The sequence below is a fragment of the Pezoporus occidentalis genome, unplaced genomic scaffold (assembly GCF_034315485.1).
Source record: "Pezoporus occidentalis ecotype Australia unplaced genomic scaffold, CSIRO_AGI_Poc_V1 ctg2, whole genome shotgun sequence".
In the NCBI taxonomy this organism is placed as follows: Eukaryota; Metazoa; Chordata; class Aves; order Psittaciformes; family Psittacidae; genus Pezoporus; species Pezoporus occidentalis.
In genome coordinates this window covers 15452801-15466546 of record NW_026913855.1, presented here as the reverse complement: position 1 = coordinate 15466546, position 13746 = coordinate 15452801, and the positions used below count along the sequence as shown (strand labels likewise).

The 13746-nt window shown below is 35.3% G+C and overlaps 1 protein-coding gene across 1 annotated transcript in view; it reads right to left on the bottom strand.

Annotated features, from left to right (window-relative positions):
• The window catches only part of DTNBP1 (dystrobrevin binding protein 1), a 76041-nt gene that overhangs the window by 37403 nt on the left and 24892 nt on the right, over nt 1–13746 (bottom strand). The window contains exon 7 of the mRNA XM_062617976.1: nt 5377–5399. Coding sequence (XP_062473960.1) covers nt 5377–5399 — 23 coding nt within the window. The remainder of the gene's footprint in view (nt 1–5376; nt 5400–13746) is intronic.

The window sequence follows — 13746 nt, the reverse complement described above, 5'->3', positions numbered from 1 at the left end:
AATGTTGCTTATTTTGACTGCCAGCAGAATACAGCAGGATAAAGAGGATCCCCAGACTGGAAGACAAAAAAAAAAAACCACCCCCAAAAAACAACAAAGCAAAAAAAAAACCAAAACAAACAAAAACAAAAAGCCCCCTCAAAAAAAAAACAAAAAAAAACCCACACCACAAAAACCAACCCAACAAAACAGTTGGACACACTATTTGTTGAGCCAAGTAGATTTCACAAGAAAGAGAACAAAAGGATGGAGTCAACAGACTGCTACAAATACCATGTGCTCTTAGAAAACAGAACAGTGAAAGCCAGGAAATTAAAGTTTAGACACAAACATTTAAGTTACTGATGAAAGGACTGGAACACTGCAACTTCAACAGAAGTATCTCAGATGCATGAAGAGGGATGACAAAAGATCTGCATATCAACTGCAACCCAATGACAACCTTGAAAAGAGAAGCAAGAAAAAACGCCTCTTTTCTTTACCAGCCTCATTCTCAGAAATAGTATTTTAATGGCAGAAGGGTTCAAACCAGATGATCTTTAATGTCCCTTCCAACCCAAACTATTCTATGATTCTATAAAGCTCTCAAAACTTATCAGGACTTGTTTGGGAGAGAAAGGGCTGAAAACCTATTTTGTTGTATTGTAAACAGAAGCGCTGAAAATGCTCATACAACTTGTTTCCCTGAGCTTGAATGAAACTAATCCTATTAAAGCCCAGAAATATGCATGACTCAGCTGCCAAAGCCATGTGCCTATCTGCTCTTACAAAGTTTTGCTACATTTCATTGTCCAAAAGCACTGTGTTGCTGATTTCTCAATGGCCTCTATTGCTTTCGCTTTCTATCCAGAAACAAACTGAAAGCCTTTAATCCTAAACATTTGTTGGTTGGTTGTTTTGCTTGTTGTGTTTTTTTCAATAAAAATGGACTTTTATTAAATTTTAGAATCTATCATGTATACAGTTCCCATTTGGATAAAGTCTGAATTAAACTCAGCAGGATATGTTACTATGACTGAGCATAAGTTAACATAACAGCATAATTGCTCCTGCAAGCAATTCTCTGAATACTGAAACTGATGCGCGCTAGGAAGAAACTTGCAGGCTACTTTGTATGGCATATCCCATATGTTTTAATTCATTAATCCATCCCCTTCTACAGCAAAGCTTTCTGAAAGATAAATTACTAAAATAAATGAACTAGGCAACCTTTGAGATGTTTTATCCTAGTACACACTCACACTTCAGGTAGGCAAACACCAGTGCTGTAGCAGTATCAACAGGGACACCACACACTCGCTCTCTAACTTCTTCAGGGAGATAGGTTTAATATAAAGAAGCAGGAAAGCTTCTAACCTTTACTTTCTCAGCATCACAGATTACTAATATGTTATGCTTACATTGTAAAGCAAACCATTGAGGTTGAAAGAAAAGAGACTGGAGAGGTTTGTCCTGCCCCTGTACACTCTGGGTACAACAAACAACAAAGAAGGAGGTCTGGCCCTGTAAACAGTCTTAAAGGAAGAAAAAGAAAATCTACTTTTCATGATGAAAGAGAGCACGATCTGTAATATGAATATAAAAAAGGCAGGAACAAATTCTAAAACAGTATCTCCACTGACAAATATAAAAATAGTCCATTATTTCTTTAAACAGTATTACATACTTGTTTCATGCTACTTTAAGGCAATAACATCAATGAGCAAGAGCGTTAGCGGATTCTCAACAATTTTTACGTGGTGCAAGCAGGTACATACACTGAGCTTTGTTTGAGCCCCTTCTGGTATCCTCAAAGAATATACCTATATGTCAATAAATTACCACTTTGTACCTTAGTGCACACAAAAGGAAGATCTACACGAAACAGGAAACCATTCTGTATCTTGGTCACGTGAAAGTTGATTTTGTTTCAATATTAAAATAAATCTTTGGTAAATATTAGGAATCCAAGGATGCTTAAAATGTTTATAAGGTTATACACCTTCAAAGATTTCATAAATTTAGCAGTCCCATCCAGACTACACCTAGTGTATCTATGTATATCTATACATACACAAACCTCCAGGATAGTAAAGTTTTAAAAGAAATCTGGAAGACCTGTGAAGCCGTCCACCTGCCTTGCAAGTCAGACCTGCATTCTCATGGCCAGAGCCAATATTTAATTATATATAATATATATATAAATAATTATATAGAATATAGTATATAATAATCTCCATTTTTTTAATGAAAATGATGGATCACTGAATTCAAGTTTCAAGTGATGTGCTATTGTGATCCTCACAGACTATACAATTCAGTTTCTTAATTCCAGTAAAATTGACTTTCTATTCTGAGCAAGGCACGAGAACTTCGTACTGGTGAACATAAGAATTACATCTGGACACTGAAAAAAGTGCACACAACCCTCTTTTTACTCCCTCTAGCAAACAAATTTAAGGAATGTTTTTGTGGTACTTCAATTTCTACAGGTTAAGACAGAATGAACTTATATACTTATGAAACATATTTTTATGCAAGACATTTACCATTCTTAATCTGGAAGCCAATGCTTTTCAGCATATGGCATTCAAGTTCACAAAGAACAAGTTACTATTATGAAAACTGGCATTTCTGGTCTTTTCCATTAAACCACCATTTAATGTACAATGGTTTCACCTGCATATGCATTGAAAGATGCAAGTGTATATTAAGGTATTTAAAAAGTTCTTTCCTAGCCCCTGTGCTGGGTATTTTACAAATTGAATGTTTATGAACACATTTCACTCTGGACAGTTATGGAAGGAGCAAGTAGTTGAGGACTTAAGTCTATACTTGAAAGTCTATACTTGCAATATAAAAATACAATGAATCATCTACCCAACTACTTAACAGATTTCAGTCGGAACCAACCATTCTTGAATACAGCAAACCAGAACTGTAAGCAAAATAAGATCTTAGCATAAAAGCTTTACATAATGGTACCAATACTTCCTCACCTCAGCTTTAAATTGTCTTAGGTAATGTACTACCAGAAGCATTTGGGTTTTAGACCGATGTATCACATTTTTAACTTGCGTGTGCCTCCTGCATTTGCTGCTGTCTTTTCCTTCTTACATGTCAGTATTTCTATGGCCATCTACTGAGTTATTCCAGCATGCTCCATCAACCAAAACTAAAGTAAACCAAGTGACAGTTTTTTGTACAAATCTAGAGAGCCTTGGAAGTAGCTTAAACCAGAAAAAAGCAGGAAGGAGCCACCACTCAGACTGGGCAAAACTGGTGTAGCCCAAAAACATCTGTCACTATGTAATCATGAATCCTTCACAACCAGGAAGCTCTTACTGTCCTTATTTCTAATAAGCTGATGAAATATATGGCAGATACTCAGAAATTGGCTGAAGGTCCAAAAGGCTGGAAAAAGACTGACTGAAGCCAATCTAATGAACACCTCTATTTCATAATACGGCATCAAAAATTACAAATAGCATCAGATCTAAGATAGAACAACTTAATAAGCAAGAAAACTTAAAAACATTTCCTCCAAGTATGTATTTCCAAACAGCCATGCAATTGCTGCTCAGTATTCTCAATTTCTTCAGAAAATGTCAGGCAAGACAGTGCAAGCCAAAGTCAAAATACAGCATCTATTTTAAAGTATGTTCTTGCTATCTTACAGAAAAAAATTTAGGCTTGCTTGATATGATTATTCTTGAAAGTTTGTTAGCTATCACTCCTCTCTCTTCATTCAGGTATAAGCTTGTCAATTTTTGTTTATCGTACAAAAAGCCACACAGAAATTAGGCTGTTACCTAATACCCATTTAAAAATATCTGTCATTCTGTGCTTTTCCAGTATTCCATAGTTTCTGCCAATTCTTCTGAGTGTTGTGAGAGTAAATTTTATCAGTTGGTTCAAAACTGTCCAAAAGACCTAGAGTATCCTCTAACCTGGTCTGTCTTTGTTGCAGCACAAGATCTTCCTTCTTCCCATTCATATTGGCTGCATTAGCCACAGACTGCAGTTGAACTTTTCAGTGAAGATACATGCTTTACTTTTTTTTTTTCTCTTGGCATCTGTTTGCAATCTTCCCTCTGTAGTAAACTAAAAACCTTCTCTTGGCTATCAAGACAAGCCTTTGGTAACTAGGATTGGAAACGTGTATTCCTTTGTATCTATTACAGAACCAGTTACATAGTTTGCTATTAGTTTCAAGGTCAACACATAGCTATCACCTTCCTCTTCTATTAAAGTAATTGACTTTGTAAAATAGTTTTACAATCTCTATTGTAAAAACAAGAAGCGAAGAGAAAAATAATTCTGGAAAACATCCTCCTGGCTTCCAGAAACTTAAACCACCTGATCAATACAAACAAATAAAAAAACAGATTCACTGTTCTCACAAGTCCCAGGTACTCCAAAGAAGTTGCCTTGCTCTGGAACATAATGAACCTAGCATTATTGTTGGTTTTCTATTAAGCCAGACTGCATTGAAAGCTATCAAATCAATCAAAAAAAGGGTTGTTATGGTAAGCTACAGATAAAGTGTAATTTTATATAATCTGTGCTGCTTGTCTGTTAATGTTAGTTTTATTATTTTCCTTTTCCAGCATTATGTAAAGATGAGAAAGTAATGAACTGAAAAGGAAGAGGAATGCAGTTGATAGAAATTGCCATTCCTTCTTTCAAGAGACAATTAATTGACGTAAGTCACTGTGCTTGGCTTCATTCTCATAAATAAAGACTAGTCACCAAACCAATCACACCTTATTACAAGCAAAATATAATAGCAATTATCAAGCTGATAAAACATTTATATTAGTAGGTAGAGTAAGCCTGAATTTAAAATCTACTGAAAATAATAATGTGCTCCCTCTACACACCACAGACAAAGAAATAGTACATGACAAAACTTCTAGCCACTGCATATTATTTAGGACAGACACCTGTATGTTTCAACATGTATATCCATCAGGTTGAGCTACAAAAATTGTATTTATCCGATACAACAATACTGTGAAAATCTCCTAGAAATAACTTAAGTCTAGCAAGTAACAGCCTGTGACACATGTCAAAAACACATTCAGGCTAGAAAAATCATCAACTGGTTGAAGACAAAGCCCTTAACTTCCAAAACTGAGCACCAAGGGAAAGGCTTGAATTGGATATAGAATCTCTGAAACCTAGCTAAGGCAACAGAAGCTAAGGCAACAGAACCATCTGTGTTCTTCCAAAGAAACCAATGACAAGAGCAGGTAAACTGAAAAATAAACAGCCTGCTGGATTGACATAAAATTATCAAATGTAGAAATGGAACAGTTCCTTACTAGTTTCACTTAATACAGGAATTACTAACTCTTGCAAACACTTAAGTATAAAATTAAAAATAGAATTTACCTTTGAAGGTCTCAAGTTCCTTCCTGTTGGAGAAAAGCAGAATTAAAAAAAAATAAAATTAGAAATACTCCATCTAGATCTACAGGAGATATTTTACACAGTTTAAGACTCATTAAGAGATGAAAGCCAAAGTATTTGATTATCATCATATATAAAGGTAATATGACTAAGCACGTTCATCTAAAACAAACACAATCAACCTGTTTAGAAATCAGGCTAATAAACATGTGCAGTTATACAAATATTGTCCATTTATATCTAGCCACAGAATTTCTAGATACACTGCTGCAAAACTACCCAAGACTTCCTTAGGCTTTAGGTACTAAAACATGCAGTACTTAGCAGAGCTTTGCCAGTTCACAGCACAGTGAATATTAATTAGTGTTTCATTTGCATCAATGGTATACAAAAATCCTTTTGGCAACCATGAAGGAAAAAAAATGTGACAATATCACTCAGCTACAACACACTCTGAAGGCAACAGAGGCATATAGCAACACTCCTCAGAGGAGAGAATTTCAAACTACAGAAAGTGAGAGATAATCCACAATACTTATGTTCCAGCTAAGAAACTGTGCAGACTGCACATTCTGAATTTTGAGAGCAACAAATACCCTAACCTACCAGTTGTGCAGATAAATCATTCTACTCACTCTCAACAGACTAAGCATGCTTCAGTCATCCTTGAGTCACCTACCATACACATGGTTTCACAATATATATGCTATACCATAACAACTCATTCTCCTTCTTAACAGATGATGCAATTCAGAATTTATTTGCAAACAAAACTGTTTTGCGCCTGAAAAAATTTCTTTTCTAAGTAGGACAAAATATTCTAAAAGAAGCAAAAGAATACATTTACCTCAACATTTTCAGTGAACATCCCACTTTTGTCATCAAAAGTCAGGTTTTTGAAAGAATGGGTGCTTTACCAGGAAATAAGCTATAGTGTGATTCACAGTAGAAAAGCCTGTTAGTTGCAACTTCCTGTGAGTATATATTTCCCTTCCTGCTTCTCCTACATCCCTTCCCCAAGCTAATTTATCTTTTTTTTTTTACCAGAGAAAATCTACCTCACAACACTTATGTTTTGCAGATTCACACCGTAATAAATGTTTCCTACCTAAATATAATTACAAAATTCTTAAACACTCTCACAAGTTGCACTCATTTTTCAATAATGGCATACTAGCTGAGAAAACAACAATCACAGGAAATGCTTGTTTTCCACAGATTGAAACAAAATCTATACTGAGGAAACATCTTGTGAAAGTTAAGAGGAAAAGAAATACACTACTTGAGCCTAAAATCAGGAGGTCTTATGACTGTTGTCTCCAAAAGGGAAGAACGAAACAATTACTGTTGTGTTCAAACAGATTAGCAAACAAGATGGTAACACAGTATCCAACTGACAGCGATATTCATTGCTTTTGTACAAACCCCCAGAGTTTTCCCTTTCAAAATCCATCAACATTTTCAGGGTTGATGCATTCTGATGCTGTCACTATATCCATATATATAATTGCCATTTGTTACGAAAGCTGGAAATTAATATTTGACAAAAATTTTTTAGAACACATACCCCTGAAAAATTTAAAATATCTATGTTAGCATACAGTAAAAATACAGATTTGGTATCTAAGGATCTGGATTTCCTAGCAGCTCCACACCAATTCAGATCTAAAGACAATATGAATGTATCAATCACACCTTGCAGCTTCTGACAACACTCTTAATAAAACATACATTTAGGAATACATGTTAAAAAATAGGCCTATTGAAAATATGTTCTGCATCAGCAACATCAGCAACATGGAGAATTTGTTTTTTATTTGAGTTATCCAAATAAAAACTTGAAGTTTTAAAATTTTAATCTTAAATCTCATTCATCAAGAGCTTTGGTAAAAACCAGGCACTAAAAGTAGAAAGGAGACAATGGCTTGTAAAGACACTGGAAAAACAGATGGCTTAAGACAGTCTCAGCACGTTTTCCAGATGTATAACTACAAAGTTACAGACAGATGTACAGAAAAACCGTATTACAAAGTATGACATTTCTCTTCTTTATAAGTAAATAACATTTATTTATTGATAAACTGTCAGGAAGAAGATACCTCCTGTATCTTCTCTAATAATGAAGAGACAAAAAATCATCTGCAAAAGTAAATACATGGAACTTACATTAAGAAAAAAAACTATGTATTTGTAACACAGACTCTATAAAAGAAAAAGCAGTTACCTTGAGTAATCACAGCAAAAACAGGTTAAACTGAAAACAATTTTGGGAAACAATCATCTTCAAAATGAAGTTAAAAGGCAAGCAGGAGGGAAAACCTGCATCGGAAGTAGGACTGGATGAGTAGTTAGGGCTGCTGCCAATTACTACTTTAGATCTTACCATACTAAATTACCAGCTTTGATGTTTTGATGTTTGATATTATGTTTTTGTATTAGTTTTTATTTTAAACTGTTCATTCTTTGAGATAGTATTTCACATTAGTTTTCTACAAAAGCTACTGCAGCAGAGCTCACCTTTGATGGATAGCATACTAATAACATCATACTAGAAGATAAAACTGCAGTACAATAAATCGTCTTAGCAGAAGAGTTCTGCCAAACGATTCAGCTCAAAAGTGTATTACCCTAACATGTTTTCTGCAGGAAAACCTAGCCTTCCCCGCTACCCCATTTGTTAGGTTAAGGCAATTGAAAGCTTCCCACAGAAAAAGATCCCTGAATTTTACAGAGTTTTCATCCAAAAAATCATGCATTTCTCAAACGCATGAGATATTACGTTATTATCAGAGAGAAAGCATGCATTTGCCACTACACATGAAGGCTCTTGAAGCCTGGTGTGGGCTGCTCAGTATCCATTCCAGATTAAAGGAACTCCCATACTGAGTCAGACCACTCATCAATACAACCTACTATTTCACATCTTGACTATATGCTTTTTTACTTTAGCAACTAAATTTAGGTTAGTGCCAACAAATCTGGCTAGTTACAAAACCAGGTTTTAGGTTTTTTTACAGTCAGTAAGCTTTCAGAAGAAAGCACTTAGTAATTAATAATTGTATTATAGCATAACTTACATATCTTCTCTCAGCAAAAGATAAAGTTTAGTACTACTGAGCAATAAAAAAAGAGCTAAAGTAATCAGACTATAAATGCATGGAAACACTTTAAAAGTAATCTTGTACTGTGTACAGTGCAACTAATGAAACCCAGCTTCTTTCCTCAGAGGCAAAAGGCTGTACAGGCTTCATCTACACTGGAGTTATGCCCATGATAAACATTTGGCCACACATACAGGCAATAATTTTCTACACTTCCTTTCCATTTGCTTGTTTCTGTAAAATAAGTAGGGGATTAATTACTCCGTGAAATTCTATACCTCTCAAATTCAGTTGAAAATTACCAACAAGACAACAGCAAGTAAAGGTCAACAATTGCCAGCAAAACCCCAACTGTGAAAGCCTGCCTGCCTGCTTCTTCAAGATAACGCTTAAGTCAGGACAGAGATAATATTCAGATATATTTTAATGCTGACATAAGACACAATGACATTCTTGGTCCCTGCTAAGCATGATGGACATAGGTAAATCTGACTATAAACCCATCTATGCACCATGTCTAAAAAGGCACAGCTGTCATGGTTCAAAATAACCTAAAGAAATTAAATCAAAGCATTGTTAAGGGAAGAGATGTCACTGAGAACTTTTCTGAATCATCTCATCAAAAAAGACCTGAGCCACACTGTCAGGGCTTAACCCCAGTCAGGACCTAAGTACAGGCAGTCACTTGCTCACTCCCCTCCCCTGGTGGGATGAGGAGAACTGGAAAAAAGGTGAAACCCATGGGTTGATATAAGAACAGTTTAATAATTGAAAAAAAATTAAGGTAACACTAAATTACTACTACTACGACTACTACTAATAATAATAACCTGGGTCGGAGCAATCCCAGGCACAGCTACAGGTTGGGCAGAGAAGAGATTCACAGCAGCCCTGTAAAGGAGGACTTGGGGGTGTTGGTCGATGAGAAAATGAACATGAGAAGGCTTCAGTGTGCACTCGCAGCCCAGAAAGCCAACCGTATCCTGGGCTGCATCAAAAGGAGCATGACCAGCGAGTCGAAGGATGTGATCCTGCCCCTCTGATCTGCTCTCATGAGACCTCACTTGGAGCACTGGAATTTAGTTTGTTCAAAGTATGACAAAGTTCTCGGGTTCTACTGTACCTTGCAAAGGCCTGTAACACTAAAATCAATTTTCTGAATGTAACAAAAGCTAGGGAATTCAGTTGAATAGAGACCACAGAAACACCAAATTCTTTACAATGATACCAGCAGCCACAATTGACAGCTCTATATTTTACCTTCAAGAAAAGAGGAGCCAGATAAGAAAGTAACAAAGTCATAAATGAATGTCAGGAATGAGTGTACCATTAGCTCTGAAAGTAACAGACAATAAATTCAAACTTCTAGACCCATGCATAAGCAAAAGACAATCTCAAGACAGCATAGCAATGGTAAAAACTGAGGACTAAATTTCGATGATCTTACAATGAAATGTGTTTATAGACGTTCAGTTGAAAATGAATTTACAAACAAAAGTTAACATTTCAAGAAAGTACAGTTGCTTATGTGCAATTTAATTTGAAAGTGTTTCTGGCACCTAACAAGATCCAAAACAAAGGCTGAGAAATACTGCATTTCACCTGTTATGCCTGGAACAGTTAAATTTTCAAAACTATATATATAAATATATATGCACACATATAAAAATGTCCTTCCTTAGTCTGATTTAAGTTTTAGTAAGCTAAAAAAAGCTATGAGCGGGACTTTTCTCTGAATGTTATCAGAAATAAAAGCCAAAAACCTGAGAACTCAAATATTATGTCACTTGCATGGTGCGCAGAAATAATTCAAGTCAGTTTTTGTGTATTTAGGATTAGCACTTATGACAGTGACAGAAATTATTTCCTTCCCCCAGATTAATTGAGCACCCTTTTCCGGTCACTTAGGCCAAATACTACTTTAAAAAAGCTTTGAGACTGAAGTAATGAAAAGCCTTTAAGTAAAGAAAAAAATCAGTAAAAACTAAAACTATTACTAAAGTACTGCTGTAATTAAGCAGCAGGTGAAGTTTTCTATTTATCTAAAGAAACACTGAAGACCGGTCAGGGTTCTTCACCATTAAATGTGTATTTTTTTCTAGTGAAACAGAAGAACAACGAACCAAGGCATTTAGATAATGTTGCAATGCAGATTTTTTGCTTTCATACTCAAATTCAGCTACAAAAGTAGCTGAACTGTTTCCATGTCTTCCAGCAAAACACCAACTTCATTCCAGAAGATGGAATGGATCATACCAAAATTGTGTAACAGAAATTGCAAACAGTAACCAGTAATCATCATAAATTCAACCAAAATCAAATACTACCCCAACATACTCAGCAGTTTCAGGGTACAGTGAAATCATGTATTTTTTGATGTTTTAAAAAAAAAGAAACAAATATTTATCTTGATGAAGAACACTGGCAGTTACCTTTCAGGTGTCATCATTCAAAAGAAGAGTAAAAGTTAGGGAGATGGTGTTAGAAACAGAAGACAGTGACAGAAGTGAAATAATTAAAAGCAACTAAGTGTTTTGTCCTCTGCTAAGAGACTCATACAGGCCATTTAGCATTGGAATCATTCCAAATAGGAATCTGAAATGTGGAATAAATTATGAGCTCCCTCTAACAGCTTATGCCTTTGGATAAGATTTTACACAAGACCCAGTTTTTCCATTTATGCTTTTATACTGTTGCCATCCAAAGAAAGGGAAGGGTTTTTAAATTTTTTTTTTTTTGAACATTTATCTTGGTATGGAATGTCATTGGATCACTGAAAGATACAGAGTTTATTTTTATCATACAAGTTTAGGAATTCAAGCTTAAAGCTGAAATTTGAGAAGAAAAATTTAAGAGAAGCTACAAAGAAAAAACCACCAGCTACAAAGAAATTTGAGAAGCTACAAAAAAAATTTAAGAGAAGGTGCAAACAAATCCACCATCAAAGGCTACCTGCACCATCAACTCTACCAGTCTTTCCTAGAAAAAAAAAGTGTTCCTGCAAACCTGTTTTGGTAAGCAGCCACACAAACAAAATCCAGACCTTTTTTTAACTTGGCCATCAACTTCCCCAAAAGCATTAAAAGAAAAAAAAAATTACAATATTCAAAAACAGGCCAAATTTTACTTGCTAAGTACACATATACTATGCCACAAGTCCACAAAATCAAAGAAGTAAAAAAACCTATAACCCCATATGCACTCCTTACCTAAAATGCTGAATGTGGTTCCACACAACACGAATAGAATTGTGGCAAACACAACCTGCAACTTCTGCCACTTCAGGCATACTCAACATATCCCTTTGACACAGGAATACAAAATCCCCCTCACTGAGGTATTGTCAAATAAATGCATTTAACACATTGTTTTGAATTAATTTTTAAACAAATTGGCTTTGAATGCAAGTGAAAAGAAATTATTAAAGATCTCGGAAAATAATTAATAATGAATTTATCGGGAGGCACAGCACCTTGCTCAAAAGCAGAGAATGCATTTTAGCGTGGTAATGACAAACATCAAAGTCCTGTTCTGCCACTAGCCACAGTGACTGAAATAGTTTAAAAAATAATGCAGTTCTGAGGTGAGGGAGAGTACAAAATGATAATTAAGGCAGTTCTAAACCACCTGTTTTTATAGTTGGTACAAGTCTGGACAAAGAATACCTGGTACTAACAGACCAACAGAATTTGCATATTCTACCCAGTAACCAGCACTACACAGAAGCAAAGAAAAGTTATGCAGGACTGACATGCTTAACATTTTCTAGAAACTGTAAGTGTAAGGTGCTTTAAGATGCAGAGGACCCAACACAAACGTTCAGTCATCACAGGTCACAAAAGCCAACAAAAAAATCCAACTTCTATATTTCAAAAGAAAACAAAACTCTAAGGAGAAAGTACACAACAAATCTCTTTAGAAGAATGTCACTATCTGTTTGCATGAAGCAAAGACCATCACAAAAGGAGGACAAAATTAAATCAACTTCTATGTGACAGAAATTATACTGCACATTCAGTCTCTGCAAATAATATAAAAAACTGCCCAAGCCCCTGCAATCTTTTTGTCTGCTATGTATTCAGTCTTGCTCAATGTTTCCAAATACTTGGAGCACTGACAAAAGTAAAATTCACTAATATGAAGGAGCACGCTCCTTTGGGTTTGATGCATGCAAAACACTGCACTGCTACTGTTCTGATAAAGAAAGGCGTTCAGAGCCCTAAAACTACACGAAAAGAGGCACAATTATCAAGGGAACTTTACCAAAGCTTGTGCAAGCCCAGTTTTTCCATCATCAATAGCAATTCTCATTCCATGTGTCTGACCAAATAAATGCAGTAACTGATGGCCATCAAATTAATTCCAGTCAGTTACCACCACAAGAACACTTGCTACAGATTGTGCTGTATGAAAACTCATGAACTTCAGGCTGGAAAAGATTTCTGCAACATGAACTCTGCTTTAAGAACAGAAACTTACAGCCTTACAATTAATGTCTAATGAAAACTCAAAGCCAGTTATTCACTGCATTTCCAACATGAAAGCTGTCCTGAAGATAATAGAAGTCCTGCCTCCACCCTCACAAAAATCATTATTTGTGTACCCAGGTACATGGAGGTTGAGCAGCTGACAAAAGACTGATCAAGAAGAGTACAGCATGAAAACCTTACTTTGATGAAAATGTTTATGAGAACTACAAAACATGTAGCTAGTCTCAGAAATAATTCACAGTACCTCTAAGGTTGGAAGGGGAAAACACACTTGCTTGAAATATTTGCAACAATGGTATTTTTTTACGTATAAAAAGTTAACTTGACAAATTACATGTACAGCTTAAAAGGGTATGAAGGCAAAATTTAAATTTATCATTGCCAGATGGGATGGAGTCATCACTGAAGATTATGTACTGTACAAAGTATTATTCTAGCTTATCACTTGGGGAACACTAAGGGATCTAAACAAGATCCCCAGGCACAGAAGTCTTCTCTTGGGCAACACAATTTTGCATGGCAGTGTATTACCCATTCCATAATTTCTCTTTGGTCTTCATAACAAAAATAATTAGTTTAGGTTAAACAAGATCACCAAATAAACAGCAGCTTTTACAGTGATACTATAGGAGGTAAAGATAGTATTTGAAAGCAAAATAGCAAAAAAATTATAATACAAAATATTTTTGTATGCATGTTTTCTATGTTAATGCATAAACAACCATTAACTGGGCACTAAAAGGAACTTTTAAAAAACCCAG